Source organism: Neofelis nebulosa, chromosome 17, assembly GCF_028018385.1.
Source record: "Neofelis nebulosa isolate mNeoNeb1 chromosome 17, mNeoNeb1.pri, whole genome shotgun sequence".
In the NCBI taxonomy this organism is placed as follows: Eukaryota; Metazoa; Chordata; class Mammalia; order Carnivora; family Felidae; genus Neofelis; species Neofelis nebulosa.
Window position 1 is genome coordinate 57785168 of NC_080798.1, and position 21261 is coordinate 57806428.

The window sequence follows — 21261 nt, forward strand, 5'->3', positions numbered from 1 at the left end:
CAGTTACGTCGAGTAGTTCCCTAGGCGTGGAATTGTTGGGTCTTGAGTAATTCTGTGCTGAGCTCTCAGGGGTGCCACCGAACGTTTGCCCAGAGGACATTCCCTTGCTGTTGTCGCCGTCCGCGGACAGGGCTCCGTTCTTCCCCGTCCTCGCCAAGACTTGCCAGCTTCCTGCGCGTGTGCGCGAGGGCACGTCTGGGTGCGTGCGCGCGTGAAAAGCCAGCCGTCCCGGTGGGCGGGAGGGGACCTCTCACGTGGCTTTGCTTTGCCTTCCTCTGATGGCCAATGGCATTGAGCATCTTTCCACGTCCCCGTTGGCACCTTGCGTGCGTTCCTCAGGGAAATGAACGTCTCCCCGAGTCCGTTGACCGCTTGTCACACGGGGTCGTTTGTCTACCTGTTGCAGGGGCGAGACTTCTTTGAAATACTCTGCCCTTTTACTTTCGTAGACCTCTCTGTTCGGGTGTCCCTCAAGCTGCGAGGAAGCGCGAGAACCTACAAGAGGCATGTGTGTGCTCTTCACCCCGAATCCGCCGACGGCTGGCGCGTGGCCCCGTGAGCATCGTCGCGGGCTCTGCTCGAATGGCAGGCAGGTCTGGACAAGCAGAACTCGTTCAGAACCGGATCTCGGAGGAGGGCTAGGGGCGGAGGTGGTAAGGAAGCACCCCATGTGCCCTCTGTCAGCTCAGTGACCCCGTCGAGGGGCGAGGGGCGGCTTGTGCACGAGGCGCGGGGGCCTGGGGGAGACAGAGCGCAGCGGTCCCCAAGCCCCGCGGGAGCGGAGCGCAAGGTAGACCGGAGAGCCCTTCACCTTGGCTCACACTTCCTGCCAGAGTTTATTACGGTGACGTTGGTTTTTTTTTAATAATTTTTTTTGACGTGTATTTATTTTGAGAGAGAGAGGGAGACAGACTCTGAAGCAGACTCCGTATTGTTGGTGCAGAGCCCGATGTGGGGCTCAAGCTCACGAAACCGTGAGATCGTGACCTGAGCCGAGATCGAGTTGGACGCATAGCCGCCGCCCCAGCCACCCAGGGGCCCCGTTCTTTTTTCTTTTAAATGTGTGTGTATGTGACTTAAACCTACGGAAAAGCACGGGAAACATATGCGGGCAGTTCGGCAACACCCATAAACCAGCATCCTGACTCCGCTCTGTTTTACTGTGGTCACCTCCGGCGATGACCTCTACCGGGAGGGACTTTGTCCCAGACTAGGGGCAGTTCGATACTGTCTGGAGACATCTTTGGCCGTCACCCCTGGTGGGGGGTGGCGGGAGAACATCGCTGACGTCTAGTGGGTAGAGGCTAAGCGTCCCCCAGCGCACAGGGCAGGCCCCGTGTCAGAGGGCGGTCCAGCCACAGACGTCGAGGATGCACAGCTGGCGGGGAGGGGCAGTTGTGTTCCCAGCTCCTAGGACACGGTCTGGCACAGGCGGTGGCTGGTTGACCTTAGGAAGTCCCAGCAAAGTCGCCTGGGCGGGGGCCCTGGCGGGGGAGCAGACACATCCATGCAGCCACTTGGTGAATGTCTGCTGAGCTCCTACTATGTGCTACGCGCATAGTAGGTGAGAACAGAAACACCCAAGCCAATGACGAGACAGTCCCTACCCTTAGAGCACTTCCCGTGTATTGGGAGAGTCAGGCATTGTCACAAGAAACATCATTTCCACTGTCCTGTCGTCTGGGTCCTATCCAGCAGAGGCACACGGGCCCAGAAAGCCCGTTCTCGGGGGAGCCCAGCTGGCCTGGAGATCAGAGAACGTTTCTGGGAGGAAGCAGCCCCATGTTTTGCCGAGAGTGGAGATGAGAGGAAGCTTGAACCGGTTTCCCCAGCACAGAAAACAGGGAAGGGTGTCAGGGAGAGGGAGAAGAGTATACAGAGGCCTTGGAGCAAAGAGGCAGGTGGTGTGCATGTGTGGGGGAGGGCAGGTTGCTGCAGCAGGAGAAGGGAGGGTGCGTGGAGGGGCGCTGGGGGCCCTTCGGGGAGAGGCCTGCGGTGTGTCAGGGCTCCTGGCCCTGGCTGTTCATCGGAATCAGCCAGGGACCTCTGGAAACGCCCAGTTCCGATCTCACTGATCCGGGTTCTGACTTCTTTGGTCCAGGCTGGACCTGGGTGTGGACTTATTAAAACCCCCTCCCACAGGGGATGCTAACACCCAGGTGGAGAGAGTCTAGGTCAGACCGGCAGGGGCTGTGGGTCATGCATTTTGTCCCTGTCCTAACAGGGCCAGGGCTAGGTTTTTTGGCCTAGGAGGCAGGATATGGAGGGGTTTCACAATCAGATTTGCTTTTTTTTTTTTTTAATGTTTATTTATTTTTGAAAGAGAGTGAGGGGGGGGAGGGACAGGGAGAGGGAGAGAAGGCACAAGCAGGGGAGGGGCAGAGAGAAAGGGAGACACAGAATCCGAAGCAGGCTCCAGGCTCCGAGCGGTCAGCACAGAGCCCGACGCGGGGCTCGAACCCACGAACCGTGAGATCGTGACCTGAGCCTAGGTCAGATGCTTCACCGACTGAGCCCCCCAGGTGCCCCAAAACCAGATCTGCTTTTGATGGAGAAACGAAAAGCAAGTGGTCACGTAGCATGGAAGAGAAGCAAGAGAGGTCACCTGAGAGCCGGGCCCGGCAGCTAAAGAGGGGCCGATAGGACCAGCGCCTTGGCTGGGGATCACGGGTGCAAAGAGCCGGCCTAGCCCTCAAACCTGACCTTTCTTTTTTTTTTTTTTCTTTTTTTTTTTTTAAATTTTTTTTTTCAACGTTTTTTATTTTATTTTTGGGACAGAGAGAGACAGAGCATGAACGGGGGAGGGGCAGAGAGAGAGGGAGACACAGAATCGGAAACAGGCTCCAGGCTCCGAGCCATCAGCCCAGAGCCCGACGCGGGGCTCGAACTCACGGACCGCGAGATCGTGACCTGGCTGAAGTCGGACGCTTAACCGACTGCGCCACCCAGGCGCCCCAAACCTGACCTTTCGACCAGCGTGCCCGGGCTTTGTGGCTTCCTCCTGCTGGAAAGGGGACACTTTTCTCCTGCAGCAACGCTGAATGGGAAGGAAGTAAGGGAGGTCCCCTGGCCAGGGCCAAGGGGTCAGTTCCTAGGAGGTCTGGCCCTGGGGCCACCGGTCACTCTGGGGGCAGGGGGAGGAGGCGAGGAGCCTTGCTGGAGAGAGAAGCTGAGAGCTCCCTAAATGGGAGGGCATCAGCTGAGGGGGAAGGGGGAGGCGGACAGTGAGTGGAGGTCAGTAACAGGGCAGTGGAGTGAACTGAGTTCAGGGTCAGGCTGTCCAAGAACAAACAGCCCAGGGGACATCTGTTTTCATTCACAGCCCGGAGCAGAGCTGGGTGGGGCGGTTCCTGAGGCCGACGGCCAACCTGAGGGCCTTTTCCCCTTGGGGCCACCCTGCTCGTACAGAGGACATGATGACAAAGGGCACTTCCCGTGCACCCAGTGGGCTCACCCACACTATCCATTTAATCCTCCCAGCTTCCTGGCTCAGAGAGGGCAGAGGCTCCCCCCAGGTCACACAGCGCTCTTGGGACCCCGGGGCCATCTCCAGGCACACTGCCTAGGGCCCACGAGACTTTGAGGGGCTCAGGAAAGTGACTCGGTTTCTCTTCAAGTCAGAACCGAAAAAAGAAAGCATTCCAGCTTGAGTTCTATTTGTCTTTTCATCAAGGCACTTGTGGTAGGATCCTTGTCATCCTTGTTTTTGCACAGAGCACGGGCCCAGGAAGGCACAATCCCCGCGGGCCCACAGCAGCGCACTCTAAGCCCATCTGTCTGTCCCTCTGCATCCTTCAGCGCTCAGGTGTGCGGTCACTTCCCCGGGGCGCCCTCCCAGGGCTCCTCTAAGTCTCTTGCGTGTCCATGTGACGCGTGGACTGATGTCACCCTGACCCCTTTCGTGGAGCATTTACTTGCTTGATCTGGTCAAGGTCGGGGTGTCCGATCAGGGCTGCAGGGCGATTTCTTCCTGGACCCTGTAACTGTGACCTTGTCCTCTGCTCTTCAGAGTGGGAGCCCTGAGCACTTGTGCCCTTTATAGTTTTAAAGGAGACCGTTTCCTGTCTTTGCAGAGGGAGAGAGGCCTTGGCAGGCGCCCAGCGGTCCCCTCGCTCGGCGCAGAGGACCTGAAAGGCCATGCCAGCCCCAAGGCTTTCCCAGAGGAAACCTCGCCCCCGGATCCGCAGGAAGTCACAGTCAGGGGCTGGTGAGTCCCAGACGGACGGCCCACAAAGCTTGGGATCCGATCCAGATCTCCGGAGCTCGGATACACCAGAAAGACCTCTGCCGCTCGGAACATCAAGTTCTGAGGCTTGGCAGAGACCTGGGCGGCTTTGCCGGCCCCGCCATCACGGCTGGGCCCCGGGCCCCGGCTGGCCTCCCCCGCCCCGGCGCCCGCTGGGCCGTCCGGCCTGGCTGTCGGGCCGGGCTCCTGCCTCGATTCTGATCAAAGAAAGCGGCTGGTTTCCCGGGCAGATTTGTTCCGTGTTTACTTCTCTTCCCAGAGCCTTTCTCCTGCCGCATTAAGACCTGTAGTTCACGTGTCCCTGGGCCGTCACCCCTCCTGTCCTCAGGACTTCGGAGGGTCCTTTTTAGAAGTTAATCTTTGCAAGAAATTACCTGACGGGTTCCAGCTCGGCCCTGGGTCCCTGGGATCCGAATGCTGCCGCGGGGGTGACTCCTCAGCTCAAGAGCCTTTATCGAGCGCCTGTTGTGTGCCAGCCCCACGTCGTGTCCTGGGGGCTAGGAGATGCGCCTGACTTTTGTCCTGCCTCTCTTATCTGCAGACGAGGCCCCCTTCCTCGCAGGGTCGTCGTGACGGCTACATTTGTTCCGTGCACCGACGCAGGCCAGGCCCTGTGCAGGCAAACAAGAGAGGCGCGGAGGCTTGACCTTTTGGAGCTGGCGTCCGCCTCGGGGGTCTCTGAGCCCCTCCTGCCACTGTCGCCAAGACGACAAAGTCAGTGTCACAGGTGAAAGAACTGGGACGCGGGGCGCAGGCTTTCCCAGCAGCACGCGGACACGGGCCGAGCCGGTTCGCCCCCCGGGCGCGTCCCTAAGTCTGGGGCTGGGGGCCCTTCTGTGGTATGTCGCAGGGTCACGGGGGCCTGGGGTCGAGCCCCAGCTCTGCCGCTGGCCGCCGGACCGCGGGCGGTCTTGCGCCTGTGTTTCCTCCCCTGCGAAACGGGCGTCACCAGAGGGGCTGCTTGTGCGCAGCCGGCGACAGAACGTTCGTGAAGCGCTGAGCCTGGCGCTTTTCCGCGCGCGGCCCGAACACACGCGGGCCGGCCCCGGCAGGCACACTCACGACGCGTGCAAAGCTTCGCCGACCCCTCCCCAAGGACCCCACGACGCAGCTGTCCGCTCGGCCGCGCGCGAGGCGAGGACGCTGAGGTTTCCGCAGCCGGGCTCGGCCGCTCCCCACCCAGCACCATGTTCCGAAGAAGCTTCCATGGGCAGAGCCTGTCGGCTCAGCTCAAAACTTGGGTGAGGTGGCAGCTGCGAGCCGCCCCACCCCCACCCCCACCGGCCCAGGGTCCTCCCTCTGCCCCGGGAGCCAGCACACCTCCTCCGGGAGGGGACCGAGCCTGCACGCAAATGCTCATTATCCCAATGTGTCCCGGCCACGTCTCTGGCGAGCCCGTGCCCCCCTCCTCCTGCCTCCACCGTCTCAGCTGCCCGGGCTGCAGACATCTATGTGGCGACTCTGCGGCCAGATGTTATAGGGCAAAGCTAAAAATAGGGCGGGCCGGCCACCGGCAGGGGTGGGGGTAGGGGTGGGGGCATGTGCTGGGCGCCGACACATGATCCGAGGGGCCCGGCCGAGTGGAGCTGAGAGCCCGGCGGACCGTGCACGCTTCTGTCCCCCACTTGCAGGCCCCCCCCGCTCCCGGCAAAAGGGGCCCCTCTTCTCTGCCCGTGTGGGAGGAAATGCCTTCTCCTGGCCGCGGGATGGGCAGCGGCGGGAGGAAGGTCATCTGGGCTCTGTCCTTCCTGCTGCTTGTCCGCGAAGCCAGTTCTGCCAAGAATATCTGGAGACGGGCGCTACACGCCAGGCTGGCCGAGAAGCCCCGCGTAAGTGCCCGGGGGGGGAGGCCGGGAGGGGACGGGCGGCCCCCAGACTCGGGCGGGCTGGCACGCACGTGTGCCAAGGTCGGGAGGTGGGCAGATGAGCTCCCCGCCCTCGCTCACGGCCCCTGGTCTGTGAGCCAAGAGGCGGAGGGCGCTGCAAAAAATGCGCAGGGGGATGGTGACACGCTTTGGCCCACCAAAGAGGACAGCCCCCACTTTGAGACTCCCAAGGGCTTGAAACTGAGCGTTGTGTTCTCAACCATCAACAACCAAGCGTTTATAAGATATAATTAGGCATTCGTGCGGTCATTTACTTGTTCAGTAAACATTTAGTAGAAACTGCTCTGCTGGGTCAGGCACTGTGTGCGGTCCTGTGGGTTCAACACGGAGACAGCGGCTCCCACCCTCGGGGGGGACGTGGTCGAGTGGGGGAGGCGGTCGGGTGATGTGTGCTGGCGGTACGAAGGGATAGGACAGCACAGCAGAGGGTGGGAAGCCACCCGTGGACCCGGGGGTCTGGGTTTGCATTCAGACTCTGCTGCTCACCAGCTGTGTGACTTCAGGCGACTTGTTTGACATCTCTGAGCACCAGCGATCTCACCTGGAAAAGACAGAGTGTTAGAGGGATGCGGTTCTTTCAACACCTGTTGTTCGGTCACCCCTGTTTACCGGGCACTCTTCTGGGCTGTGGGCATATAGACAGCGGTTCTCTGCTTCGGGGAGATCGCGACATAGTGAGAGAGTAAGTGAGAGATAAGGAAAACAGGTGCCAAGGAGAGAAGTAAGGCAGGAAGGGGACCAGGAGAGAGAGACCGGGGGCAGGAGGGTATAATCTTATTTTTTTTAATTTTTTTTAACGTTTATTCATTTTTGAGAGACAGAGAGAGACAGAGCATGAACGGGGGAGGGTCAGACAGAGAGGGAGACACAGAATCTGAAACAGGCTCCAGGCTCTGAGCCCTCACCACAGAGCCCGACGCGGGGCTCGAACTCACGAACTGCAAGATCGTGACCTGAGCCGAAGTCGGACGCCCAACCGACTGAGCCACCCAGGTGCCCCAGGGGGGGAGGTGTGTGTGTGTGATCTTAACGCGCCCCCCCCCCCCTTTCTAGCACAGGGAGCACAGGGGTGGGGAGGAGTCAAGGAGACAACACTGACTCTCGCAGGATTGAACGAGTCCCCTTAACATAGCAAGTGCTCGGTGCCTCTTGGTGACTTCGTGAAATCGTTGTGAAACTGGGTGGCGCTTGCCACCCCAGGTGGGATATAGGACCCTCGAGGTGAGGCCTGATTGTGTCTCGTTCAGTGCAGTGTTCCTGGTGCCTGGCCAGGCATCTGCCATTCAGTTGGCACTCGGTACGTTCCTGTGAATGAATTATGGGCAAACGCACTGGAAGGGCGGAAGAATGTGTGCAGCTCTGCTCCAGAAGAGTCAGGAAAGCGTCTTCCAGGGTTGGGGACATTCAACATTGGGCTCTGAGCGATGAGTAGGAGTTTGCCAGGTAGATCAGTGGGAAAGGGGAATGTTTCATGACTCCCGCCACGGTGAGATGCTTGAAACCGTATCGAGGCTAATCTCAGCCTCCAGGGCTCACGTTCTCCAGCTCAGGCAGGAGGCCACCGGGAGTGGAGAAGAATAGCAGCAACTGGAATGACGGTAGGTGTTTGGAGAAGGGAGAGCGATCCCTGAAGGCTTCCTGGAAGAGGGGAGACCCTGGCCAGATCTTGAAGAACTATTAAGGATTAGGAGGAGTAAGGACATCCCTGGAAGAAGACACAATGTGGGCAGAGCGTGAGGCACAAATCGTGTATCTGGGAGCCCCTGAGGGGGCCCTCACTGCAGGGGAGGGTTTGTGCAAGGAGGGAGAGAGACCCCTCTCAGGTTTGACACCTCCTTGCTCTTTGCTGGCCCAGCGGGATGGCTCATTTAGGACTTTGGTTCTCGGACCACAAAGAGATCTCCATCTTGTCGTCTGGGCTGATCTCCACTTTGTCCCACAGTGAGGGGGGAGGCTGGGAGGCTGGGGACCCTGGGCACGGGGTTGGCGGGGGGGAGGGTGGTCTTCAGCCCTGACCCCGGACCCTCGAGGACCGGGGGGGGGGGGGGCAGGTCAGGGTGAGGAAAGGCCGGGTGTCCCGTAGGGTGCTGAAACCCGCTCTGGAGAGTTAAATAGAGCCCTTGTTAAAATTAAACCGGGGGCACCTGCGTCGCTCGGTCGGAAAAGCGTCCGACTCTCGGTTTCGGCTCAGGTCACGATCTCGCATTTCAGGCGTTCGAGCCCCGCGTCGGGCTCCATGCCGACAGCACGGAGCCCGCTTGGGGTTCTCTCTTCCCCTCCCTCTCTGCCCCTCCCCCGCTCGCTCTGCCTCTCTCACAGTGAATAAACTTGAAAAATTAAAAAAAAATCAAAGCATAGAGCCACTGCCCAGCTCCTCGCAAGGCGCCCGCCCTCGAGGTGGCCTCACAGGGCACCTGCCAAGGCTGGTTGTAGGGCCTGGGCCAGCACGTGGCTGCCCCTTCTCCCTTTCTCAAGGCCCAGCCCTGGGCAGAGAGGGCAGAGCGGGCCCAGCGCACTTCCTGGTCGCCGTGTCCACCTGCCTTCCTGCCCGAGGACTTAGAGACACGGCAGAGAGGGAGGCACGGCCATCTGTCCCCAAGGAGGCCACTGGGGGGCTTGTCGTGAGAAAGAGGGTCCCGCCTCTGAGCCTCGGCCTCCCCACCTACAGCGTGGGGGGGCAGGCAGCACCGGCTTTGCCCCTCCTCTTCACGTGCACTATTAAACACAAAACCAGACCACGGGGCGCCTGGGGGACCCTGTCGCTTAAGCGCCCGACTTCGGCTCCGGTCATGATCTCGCGGTTCGTGAGTTCGAGCCCTGCGTCGAGCTCTGTGCTGACAGCTCAGAACCTGGAGTGTGTTTCAGATTCTCTGTCTCCCTCTCTCTCCACCCCTCCCCGCCCCCCGTCTCTCGAAAATAAACATTCACAAAATTAAAAAAATAATAATAAACATAAAACCGGACCAGACAAAAAACATGGCACCAAAATATTTGCCAGGCTGGATAAAACAGAGGCAAGATGTTTGTAAATAGCCCGGCCGCCTGCTTTGGGGCGCTCGGTCCATTCGGTGGAGCGGGCGTTCGATGGGAACAGTGCTTTCCTGAGCCCTCGCTATGTGTGAGGACAAGCACTCGCCACCTGTTAAGTCTCAGGAGCCTCCCAATTTACCGGGTGGGGCCCTCTGCAGCCACTATGTCACGGGGGACCGGGTGGCCCCAGTTCTCCGTGTGTCACCATGGCTGAGTCTGGCTTATCCCCCAAGCTCCCGTCCAGGGCAGCTGGAGGTCGCTGGGCAGTTCCCACCCTGCCCAGGGGCGCCTGCCTGGCGGAGGGGGCGCTGAGGGGGTGCGGCAGGAGGAAGGGCTGCCTCCCCAAGCTGGCTCCCCTTCCCCTTGTGATTTCTGTGACCTCCCGAGTCTTTTCTTGCATCTTATTGTTGCTTATTTTTTTGCGAAGTTAGCACGAGTAGGAGAGGCAGAAGGGCTCTCGGATACGACCGTACCTCCCTGGCTGGGGGACACGCTCAGCCGACACCCAGGACGGGCCAAGATGCTGGGGGTTCCCATCAGGGGAGCAGATGGGTCTCGAAGACAGACCTGGCTTGCTCATCCTTGGGCGGGACACCTCTGAAGAACAGTCTGTAGGGTGTCCCAGAGATTCCCCTCAGGTCTGAGCGCCAGCTGCCCCACCCGCACCCCCGCCTGTCAATTGCCTGCGTATTAACGCCCCCTGGATGGGCTCTGCCCCTTCCCGGCCCGCTGGAGCTTCCTGGGACCCCTCCCAAGAACCCGCCCTGCCCTGGAATCCTGGTCTCGGGCGTGCGTGGTGGGTTCCACCATGTCCCTCGAGAAAGAGATGCTCAGATCCTAACCCCTGGTTACCTGGAAACGGGGCCTTATCTGGAAACAGGGCTGGTGTAGATGGGATTCATCAAGACGAGGACACTCGGGAGTGAGGCCGACGCTCCCTGAACCCAGTGTGGCTGGTGAGGAGAGGAGACCCAGAGGCAGACCCACGGCGGGGAGGCCAAGTGAAGACAGAGGTGGCGAATGGAGAGCTGCGTCTCCGAGCCAAGGGACGTCAGATTGCCGGGAGCCACCAGAAGCCGCAGACCGGTGCGGCACGGATCCTCCCGCACAGCTTGCAGAAGAAACCAGGCCCCCCCACCCCCACCCCACCACCTTGATTTCCGCCTCCTGGCCTCCAGAGCCGTGGGACAGCGCGCCCCTGTTGTGTCCAGCCCCCAGCTTGTGGGGCTTTCTCAGAGCGGCCCCGGGGACACCCCTGCGGTGTCCAGTTTCTGCCAATTTCTACTGCTTGCCGCCAGCAGCCCCGATGACAGACATCGCCCGGATGAGGAACTCGAGGCCCTGGTGAGACGTGACTCACCCCCAGGCCGTTCTGGCCGGGGACGGGCGAAGCGGTCATTACACTGTCGGAGTCCCGGGGACTCGCCTCACTCCTCGGAAGATGTGAGCTCGCACCCCCCGCGGGACCCCATCATCGGGACCTCTAAGGCGCCTCCGTGCAGAGGAGCGAGGGCTCCTCGGGGGCCCTGGGGTGTTCACGGCCAAGGCCCCGTGGGTCCTACCTGGGGGCGGGAGAGGGGAAGTGACGTGCCGAGGGGAACAACCCCATGGTTGGCTGTAGCCCGGTGTCCCGCACGTCACGGGCACACGGAAACCTCTTCAGAATGGGGGATGGCGGGGTGGCGATGAGCTGGCCGAGTCACTTTCTCCTCCCTGCGGCCGGCTTCCCCATCTGAGGTTCCAGGCCTGAAATCAGTCCCAGGCGGAAGTGACCAAGGGAAGAAGCATCCAGGGCAACCGGGTGGTTATCATCGGGGAGCGTGCCCGCGGGAGGGAGGTGAGAAAGCAGAGAGCTGGAAAGGTCCGGAAGCTCAGAAGGAAAAAAAAAAAGAAAGACGACCAATCCATGCGGTGGAATATTATTCAGCCATAGAGACGGGAGTGGGGTCGTCCCACTTGCTACCGGAGGGATGAACCCTGAAAACATTCTGCTAAGCACAAAAAGCCGGCCACAAAAGGCCACATCCCGTAGGATCTCTTTGCGTCGACTTTCCGGAATAGGCAAGCCCGTAGACACAGACGGTCGGTTAGAGGTGCCGGGCGCTGGCGGGGAGGGAACGGGAGCAGAATTTCCGTGTGGGTGATGGGCAAGCACACCCACGCCGGGTCGTCGTGGTCTTAGCTTTCGGTCTTCTCCTCGGAAGGCGGTTCCCTTAAGTGCTTTCATATTACCTCGACTTCTCCCTAGCATTCAGCCCCTTTAATATGATGTGCATGGTTTTTTTTTTTTTTTTTTAATGTGGCTTTAGTTTTTCATTACCCGATTTTGCAGATGGCAGAAAAAAAAAAAAAAAGGCAGTATGTTTGCGGTCTCTGTGTGACGTCTGGTTTGGTGTTTGTCCCTTGTCCTGGAGCTGAGCCCCGTGAAGGGAGGGATGTCTTCTGGTCCAGCCCAGCATTGTTTGGAGCCAGCCCGCCTGGCACGTAGTCGGCCTGGGAAGTATGAATGTACCACAAAGGGAATGGATAAGTTACGTTAAAACCTTCCAGAACAGGATGGAAGGGGATAGAAAGTTCCAGAAGACTTCCTGGTGCGCCGCAGTGCCCGGGGGCCCCCGGCTAAAGGAGTCGGTCGAGTTTGCCGGCAACATGCGCTGTGATGAGGTCATCGCTGGTGTGAGATCTGGGACTTTGCGTGCCTCTCTGAGGAAGTCCCTTAGCAATGCACCCAGTTCCGCTCCCAGAGCCCAGCGCTGAGGTCCCAGGGCGTCAGGAAACGGCATTCATCAACGCGCACTGAGCTGTAAGCCCCTGTTCCAGGGACAGACGTATTTTTAGACTTTTTGACGTCCAAATTCCAGAGGAAGGGCAAGTAACGCTTAGAGGAAAATTGGCTTTCTTCCGGCACCAAGCAAATCAGGCCTGGGGCGCACTTTTATTGGTCTGGCCGTTAAGTCGCTGGAACATTCCAAAGAAGGGTAAAGCTCTTGCACGCGGAATGAAGTGGGTGGAGAGCACAGAGGGAGGGATGTGGGTAAATTGGGGCAGCTTTGGAGATTGGATTCTTTCTCCTTAAATGGAAACGGTTCAAGATTGTTTCCTGATTATACAAGTAATGTTTACTGCAGAAGAAATCCAGACGATACCGAAAGTGACAACCGCGTAAAAAAGCTCGAATTCTTCGTCCAGGGCGTAAGCCCCGTTGGCATTTTGGTGTGTGTGTGCCCCAGCAATCCCGTGAAAACAGGTGTACTCACATTTTTTTTTCTCTTCGTGGCGTTTATTCACAGTGTGTAAAAGATGTCTTATGGAGATGAAATTCACGTCACGTGAAACGAACCATTTTTTTGGTTTTGTTTTAACGTTTGTTTATTTTTTTTGAGACAGAGAGAGACAGAGCATGAACGGGGGAGGGGCAGAGAGAGAGGGAGACACAGAATCGGAAGCAGGCTCCAGGCTCCGAGCCGTCAGCCCAGAGCCCAACGCGGGGCTCGAACTCACGGACCGCGCGATCGTGACCTGAGCCGAGATCAAGGGTCGGACGCTGAACCGGCTGAGCCACCCGGGCGCCCCCCGTGTCCTCTTTTCAAAGGCCTCTGTTGTGTTCCGCGGTACACATGTGCCATTCTTTCTTCAGCCGGCCTCCTTTGGTTGCACACGAGGCTGCTGGCTTCAGGAGAATCCACACTTGAACTTGAAGGATTGGCGCTTTCCACCGAAAGGGGCCAGAATCGGTATTTCCTTAACCCGCTTCCTGGGGGCACCGGCAGTAGAATGGCCCCGCAGATCCCCAGGGGCCTCCAGAACTCTCTCCCAGAGGAGTGAAAAAAACCATAACCACCTCGTGGGAAATCTTAAGGGGGAGGCGTTTGTATCCGAGTAGGGCACACCGCCCTGGAGAGTTCTTGTCTGGGCCGTTCCGTAAATGTGCGTGCAGCAGCTGTTTGGAAACAGACTTGCAATACAAGCCCCTTCGCAGGCATGGAAATAAAAGCTGGAAATCACGGGTTGCCCTGGGGTTTTCGCGAAGGATGTTGTCGTTCTGGGGTGAGCCGCCTCATCTGTCCGGGCGATTTGACGTGCCGTTATTTTCTTTTTGGCCGAGGGGCGCTGGAGGACCGGGCCGACTGGGGTTGTGAAGGGTGGAGCCTGGGACGAGTTCTCTCCAGAATCTGTGCCCGGGGGAGGCGGTTCTCTGTGTCCAGAGCTGGGGCTGGCGCACCGGAGGCGGCGGGCAGGGGTGGGGACGTGGGAGGGGGAGGCGGAGAAGCCCCAGATCCAGACAGACCCGACAACAAGAACAGTAAGCGTAATTCCAAGAGGCTGGAAGGTGCCTGCGGCACAGGCGCGACCTCATCGGCTCCCACCACAAACGCCCGCAGCACACGCGCCTCCTGCGCCCATTTTGCGGAGGAGGAAAACAGAGGCTGAAATAAGTCCGTGGCTTTCCTGCATGATCACAGAGCTACAGGATTCAAACCCAGACTTGCCTAGTGCGTTAGATCCCTGCCGAACTCAGCCTGAACAGTTTACGAGGTCACGGGCCTTAGCCCCATCCACCTTGCTACGCTCAAAAACCAGACTCAGCTCCTAAGTTCTTGCCCCAAAGAAAGAGCAGCAGTCATCTGGGGAAAGTTCTGAGCGGAGGGAACAGTGTGTGGAAGGCTTCAAGGCAAGGAGGAGGAAGGTGTCTGAGCAAACCTTCAGAAATTGAGGCTGCTGATTCTAGATGTATAGTTTGGATCCATTACTGGGGCCTCTGGAGAGAGACGTGTAGACTTGGGCTCATGACCCTTCTCGGCCTGTGGCCTTGGGCACACCTCTCATTCTGCAGGCCTCAGGGGCCTCATCTTTAGTGGGGATAACAATAGGACGCCCCCCACCCCCCCCCGCTGGCCTCATGCGACCAGAGCAGGTGCTGAGGCTTGCTGAGAGGTGCCGAGTTGGAGAGGGGCCCCTGTTCGTGGAGACCTGGGGGAAGTGAGCGCGGGGCCAGGCTGGCATCTCAGGTGGGAGACACAGCCCGTGCAAAGGCCCGGAGGTAGGACCGCTCCAGGGACCTCAGAGAAGCCACGACAGCTGAACAAGGATGCACAAGGGAGGGGTGAGTCTGGGAGGCAGAGGGGCTGGGGACGGACACCAGCCAGCTTTGGCTGACCTTTATCCCTTTGTCCTCCACGGGAGGGGGCCCCACTGAGGGTGATGTATTTCTCTCTCTGATAAAAGTTCTCTCCCAGAGCTCCTAAAATTCACGCTTTTTCAGGACCCTCTTCAGGCATCACCTTGCATGATATGAAATATTTTCCAAAACATTTAATCCTTTAATCTGGGCCCCTCGGTGACATCGGTTCTGTATCACCCACGACCATCTGTTGTTTCGGCCGCACCGTAAATAACTCGGGAGATTTGACTTCTAAGGCGCTTATCTCTTTTGTCCTTTCCAAATTCTGGGAGACGACGTCTGAAGGTCCCTCAGAAAGCAGGGGCACATCTAAAATTGATCTCTCTGCACACCCCTGCTGGGCTGCCATTAGGAAGTCACCAGACTGGGAGGCAGGGGCTGGGGTGGGGGTGGGGACACAGGGTTTCACTTCTGATCCGCAGGCTGCAGTCAGTCCCATAAATGAGGCCTTGAGTCCGAACAGGCCATGCGGAAGCCCCCCGCCCCCCACCCCGGCCTCCCGACCACGCGCGGGCCTTTCCTCATCACCCTCCCAAGGAGGCTGGGCGGCTGCCACCTTGCATTAGGATCACAGTGGTCAGGCCCCAACGGGAGTCCAATTTTGTTCATTCTGAGGATAACGAAGTAAGAGCTAACGGCGCGGGGTTGAAAATTATTCACGATGATACAGGACTTACAGGGACCGGCCTGAGCAGGGGGTGGTGAAAAGGCTGAACCAGTTTGCGAATCCGCGCTCCGGTCTCCCCTTTGTTTTGGGGGGAGAACGAACCACCAGTCTCCTGCAGCCTTTGTTTCCTTATACGCCAAATGTTGGCTTCATTCTTACATTTCATGAATTAAATGGCAGACATACATATATAGGAGAAAAGAGGACTTCTCTGGGCGAAGCTGGGGAGGGGCCGGGAGCCCCGTCCTCCCCAGGCTGCCCCTGCCTCACTTGGTCCCTGCTTTCTTCTCCCTCTTGCCCTCCCTCTAAGCCCCACGGGTGCCCTGGGACGTAGTTTGAAAACCGGTGGTCCTTGGGATGACACTTCCAAAATGCACCTGCTCTCGGGACCTATCCTCGGTGACCCGACGCCCCCTACAGGGCATTGGAAGCAGCGCATAGACTTTGCAGCCTCCGCAATAGCTGGGGCGGGTGGGTGGGGGGCAAGGATGTGGACACGTTTTTGACCTTCCCGCCTTTTTTTTTTTTTTTTTTTTAACTCCGTTGAGGTCAGAGGGCATATGCCATTTTGCTCCTTGCTCTTTATTTTCCCTAACATATCATTAAGTGTTTTTCCTGTCGTTAAACATGCCTTCATGGGGCGCCTGGGTAGTGCCGTCGGTTGAGCGTCCGACTTCGGCTCGGGTCATGATCTCGCGGTTCCTGAGTTCGAGCCCCACGTCGGGCTCTGTGCTGACAGCTCGGAGCCTGGCGCCTGCTTCGGATTCTGTGTCTCCCTCTCTCTCTGCTCCTCCCCTGTTCACTCTCTCTCTGTCTCTCAAAAATAAGTATTAAAAAAATTAAAAATGCTTTCATACGTACTTCTTTTTCAAATGTGTGATCGTCTTCTTAAAACTGAAAAAATACTGTGTGCATGGCAAAAATAATATTGAAGCAGGGCAAATGAATACCCAGTGAAGAGACACCCCCTTGGCTGCTTCAGAACTGAATTCTTCTCTCCAAAGGCAATCTTTGATAACAGTTTCTTGCGTATCCTTCCAAAAATGTTCTGGGCAGGCATATACATATTACATGAGTGTGCATATGTGTATTTTAAAACGTAGGCGTGTAGCGTACAAACTGTCCTGCACCTTAATTCGTTAATGTTTATTTATTTTTGAAGGGGGGAGGGGCAGAGAGAGAGGGAGACACAGACTCCGAAGCAGGCGCCAGGCCCCGAGCTGCCCCACGCGCGGGGCTCGAACCCACAAACCATGAGATCCTGACCTGAGCTCAACCGACTGCGCCACCCAGGAGCCCCCTGCACCTTCATATTCTTTACCAACCACCGTATCTTGGATCTTTCATCAGTGGGTTAAAGGCAGATTTAATGGCCACACACTACTCCAGTCCGCAGACAAGCATTATTTGCTTGTACAAGGGGGCAGGATTTTGAAGTATGGATACATTTGCAGGGGAGCGGAGGCCAGGGGCAAATAGGAATTTAGATGGCAGGAGCAGCTGAGGAAGGGGCCAAGAGGTGGGGGAAGCCTGGGTGGTTTTTCCCAATGAATCTATTCTGCGTGTGTGTGTGTGTGTGTGTGTGTGTGTGTGTAGGGGGGTGTAAGGCATGCTGTCCGCATAGCCCACTTTCAAATCCAGAAGCAGAACAGTGTTCCCAGCATGGATGGGGGCTGGTGTCGAAGGGACCCAGTGTGGGTTGCCTGGGGTGACAAAGCCTCCCAGCCTCACCTCTAAAGTGCTTATTTTATTCGTCATGTGCCCACATTTCCTATATGGTAAGTACTGTATCTTTTTTTTTTTTTTTTTTTTTTAATTTTTTTTTCAACGTTTTTTATTTATTTTTGGGACAGAGAGAGACAGAGCATGAACGGGGGAGGGGCAGAGAGAGAGGGAGACGCAGAATCGGAAACAGGCTCCAGGCTCCGAGCCATCAGCCCAGAGCCTGACGCGGGGCTCGAACTCACGGACCGCGAGATCGTGACCTGGCTGAAGTCGGACGCTTAACCGACTGCGCCACCCAGGCGCCCCATTATTTTTAACTTTCTATTGAAACATAATACTGAAAAGGAGGAAAATCACGTGTCCAGCTTCACAACGTGAACACACCGTGTAACCAGCACCCAGATCAGGAAGCAGAACAGGGCGGGCCCCGGGGCCCCTCCTGGTCCCCACCCACCGGGCGGCCACTCTGCTGACTTCTCACACCAGACATCACCATTGTCTGTGTTTGAACTAAAAGTATCAAAGGAACCACACTGTGTGTTCTCTTTGGAGCTGGCTTTTTTCCCCCTCCGGTTCAGTATTCTGTTTGTGAGATTTCTCCAAGTTGTGTGGGTTTATCCGCCTTCGGTGTGGGTTGTAAATCCTCAGAGCTCTGCGTAAACATATGGGTTGTAAGAGAGATATATGTAGAAATCTATGGGTGTATATATCCATGTGTGTATACGCAGACACGTGCACACACGCACACTCATACGCGCGCGCGCATACACACGCACACGCGGACACGCATGCACACGCGCGCGCGCATACGCATACACGCGCGCACATACACACGCACACGCGACACGCATGCACGCACACGCACGCACACACGCGCACGCAGATCCGTATCCCGAGCGGGCGCAGGACGGGGTCGCCTCTCCGGGCCGGCTGCCGGCACGCGCCCACCTCCGCTGGGCGGCGACGGGGACCCGGGGGCCGGGTCCGCGCCGCTGACGCGCGCTCTCCCCGCAGGCCGAGGAGGCGGGGGGCCCCCGGCAGCCCCGCGCAGACCGCTGCCCGCCGCCGCCGCGCTCGCTGCCCCCGGGCGCCTGCCAGGCCGCGCGCTGCCAGGCCGACTCCGAGTGCCCGCGGCACCGGCGCTGCTGCTACAACGGCTGCGCCTACGCCTGCCTGGAGGCCGTGCCGCCCCCGCCAGGTAGGCGCCGGGGCCCGGGAGTCGGGCGGGGACGGGGGGCGCCTCGGGGAGGGGCGTCGCCTGCGTGCGAGAGGGGCCCGCGGAGCAGGCACCCCGGCGGCTCGTGCGGACACGCCACTGCCCTCGGCGCGCACGGCCTTGGAGAGGCCGGTTCCGGGGACGACGCCCCTTCCTAAGGAGATGCGGAGGTTTCTCACTAAAACAAAAAATACACACGTCCGGCTCTTCTTACAAACACGGGACCGCAGCCCCTGGGCCACCACCTGCTGGGGCCCCAGGTGCCCCTAGAAGGCAGCGGGGCCCTCCGGTTTTCCCCGGAACCCCCACCAGACGCACTCACCTTCACCTCCTGATCCCCGCCCTGGGGGTATTGGATGTGGAGACTGACCTCAGCAGTCCGGATGGGGTGTGCCCCCAGAGAGGCAGGGGGGATGCAGACTCCTGGGTCCGAGTCCATCGGCTGGCGGGGCAGCCCCTGAAACCCCCCCAGCTGTAAAACGGGACTGAAACGCAACTCCTGGAGGGCTCTGAACGGGGTGGCTGCGGTGGCAGGGAGCAGATCTTTCACAAGGGGTTTGTTAAACCTTAACGACTTCTTTGGCAGAAAGAGCCCTCGGGAGCTCGTTCGTCTTTGAAGGGAAGGAGTTTTAGATCCCTTCTGGACAGGTTGGGGGTGGGGGGGGGGGGGTGGGAGGGGAGGGAGCCTGCGGGGATACTGAGGAGTGGGTAGGCAGCTGCGTCCCCCCAGCGCGGAGAAAAGGTGTCCCTAAGTGGGTAGGATGGGGACGCAGTATAGTCTCCTTCCCTCTCCGTTCTCCTTGGGGCTGAGGCTTTCGATGACAGCCTGCCTGTGTGGACTGCCCCTCTCAGGAAGAGGCGTCCGGGTCCCATGGGCCTCGACTGCTGAAGGCCGCCTGAGAAGGCAGCCCAGCCCTTCCTCCCAAGGCCAAAGCAAGAATGACCACACTTTGTTTTCTTTGGGGTGAGGTCACGGCGATGACAAGGGACTCGGCACCCTTAATTATGCTCATAATTACAATCCACCTTGTGTTTAAGCACTGCCTCTTGTCCGGGGACTGGGCTGGTACTCAGGGCCAGGAGAGCTCCTAGAGGGCCCTTTATTAAAAAAAAAAGACAATGTGGCACCCCCCCCACCCCACCCCCACCTCCCCCCGCCAGTGGAAGGAAGCACAAGGAGGTACTTCCCTCTGGGTGGGTAAGTCAAAGAAGATGCCGCTTGCTTTGGACTGTGACAGCGTGCAGGTGTTCTCGCCTCGCTTGCCACCTACACCAGGTGCTTTTGAGCAGTGTGCAAACTATACAACTGTTCACGACACTCCTGACGGCCTTTCCATACATTATCTCGTTTAATGCTCACGCGGCCCTGTTTTACAGCTGAAGACACTGAAGCTCAGAGACGCCGAGTTGCTTGCCCAAGATCACACAGCAGGCAACGCTGGGAGTGTCCACTGCCTTACGCCCTGAGTGCAGGGCTCTGGGGCCCCTACTCCAGCATCTGGGCCCCTATGTGGGAATCTCTCACTGCCTGGAACATCCTTCCGCGGGACACCCACACAGCTCCTTCCGATCTTTGTCCGGAGGTGGTCATTTTTCAGGGAACATCTCTCTCTCGAAATGGCAAGCCCTCCTCCAGCCATTCCTCGCCCTCCTTTCCCTGCTTAATTTTTCTTTATAGCACAGTCTGGAACACCGTGTTTTATTCACTCATTGACTGTTCTCCCCACTTGAAGGTCAGCCGCATAAGGCAGAGATCGGTCTGTTTCCTTCACTGCTGGACGTCCCCCATCTACACTAGACTCTAGGCATCTGAAAAGTACTCAGTGGAAATGAAAAGAATCAACGCATCAGCGAGTGACTGGCTTTCACTGGCCAGGCAGAGCGGTCCGATTGTTCGTTGGTCGCAACGACCAGCAGCTGACCCGTTGAGGCAGGGAGTGTCTCCAGTCTGCCATGGCCCTACCTGGCCGGCTTTTCTTACTTATGTTACCTGCCTGCACCCTGGAGGCATTTGGGCGCTCCACCCCTGCTTTGGGATTTTGAACACTTTGCAGCCCTACGCGTGGGTTGGTCCTCTTGTTAAAGATGTATTGGTCACAGAGCAGGCTACGATGCTATGACAGAAAGACCCATAAGCCCAGGAGCTCAACCTATTTACTCCTCCTTTGGTTAATAGGCCCGAGGAGATGGGTGGTCCATGGCAGGTAGGTGGCCCCAGTTCAGTCATCCAGGGACCCAGGTTCCTTCCACTTGTTGCTCTGCAAGGTCAGAGTGGCTCCCAGGCTGCAGGCAGAGGGACAGCACGGAGCAAACAGGCACCAAACCCCGGGCGAGAACAGAAACTTGCGTCATCGCCTCTGCTGACATCCTATTGGCCAGAACTCAGTCACGTGGCCACACCTAGCTGCAAGGAACGCTGGGAGATGTAGTCTCCAGCTCGGCCCCAGTGCCTAGGCGAAACTCAAAGTTCTGTTACTGAAAGAACTGGGGGAATGTGCGGCAGGGAGCCTCTGTGTTTCGTCGTGAAATGTAGGGCACCCCCCCCCCCCTCGCCCCGTTCCCAGAGGCTGGGGCGTTTCTCAGCTGCCTGGGGCGGGGCTCAATGTGACCATGTATCGTTTTGTTAGTTTTAGACTGGCTAGTGCAGCCGAAACCTCGATGGCTTGGTGGCAACGGCTGGCTCCTGGATGGCCCTGAGGAGGTGTTGCAAGGTGCCTACGGGGAGAAGCCCACCCCAGCGTCAGAGTCAGGATCCCTCCTTCTCAGGCTGTCTCTGCTGCGGCAGTATGCCTGCCCTCCAGTACCTCAAATACTCGACCTAGAACGGTGGTGACGGGGGCTTGGCCAGACTCTCAGAAAACGCAGAACCGTATAGGGCTCGACTTTCCCTAGGACTGGGGGCCTCCTCCTCCCTGGGTGGAGACTTGAGAGGGAGGGGGTTGGGGTGGCTTTCAGATCCCCAAAATCATAATAAGGGGTCCACGGCTCCGTGGTGACGACTCCTCCGGGTGGGTGGGGAACAGGCAGGCAGGCCCGGGGTCCCCAAAACTGGAGGGTGGGAGTGTGTGCACGTGTGTCGGTGCGGCTGTGCCTGTGACTCTGCACGCATGCGTGTGCGCGGCTGCGTCGGTGAGGCGGCGCGGCACCCGTGTGGCTGTCCTTGCGCTGCGTCTGGATGTTTGCGTGTCTGTGTGCGTGCAAATGTGTGTGACTGTAGGTGTGAGTGTCTGTGTGTGTGTGTTAAGAGCCATGGGTGGCGAAAATATGTGTGTGTCCGGAGTTGTGTATGAACACGTGTGTATGCCTGTG

At 58.5% G+C, this 21261-nt stretch overlaps 1 protein-coding gene and 1 long non-coding RNA gene across 4 annotated transcripts in view; one reads left to right on the forward strand and one right to left on the reverse strand.

Moving 5' to 3' along the window:
• WFDC1 (WAP four-disulfide core domain 1) overlaps positions 1-21261 on the forward strand; it is a 47987-nt gene that overhangs the window by 19134 nt on the left and 7592 nt on the right. For 2 of the 3 annotated variants that reach the window (XM_058706439.1, XM_058706440.1), the window contains exons 5-6: positions 17751-17934; positions 19330-20573. In XM_058706439.1, coding sequence (XP_058562422.1) covers positions 17751-17934; positions 19330-19757 — 612 coding nt within the window. In that variant the 3' untranslated portion in view covers positions 19758-20573. The other variant, XM_058706438.1, reaches the window with a different exon arrangement.
• Positions 6363-10856, reverse strand: LOC131498914 (uncharacterized). Its single transcript, XR_009255632.1, has 2 exons — positions 10725-10856; positions 6363-6673 (listed from the first exon to the last, which is right to left on the reverse strand). It is a non-coding gene; the product is annotated as an uncharacterized LOC131498914 (long non-coding RNA).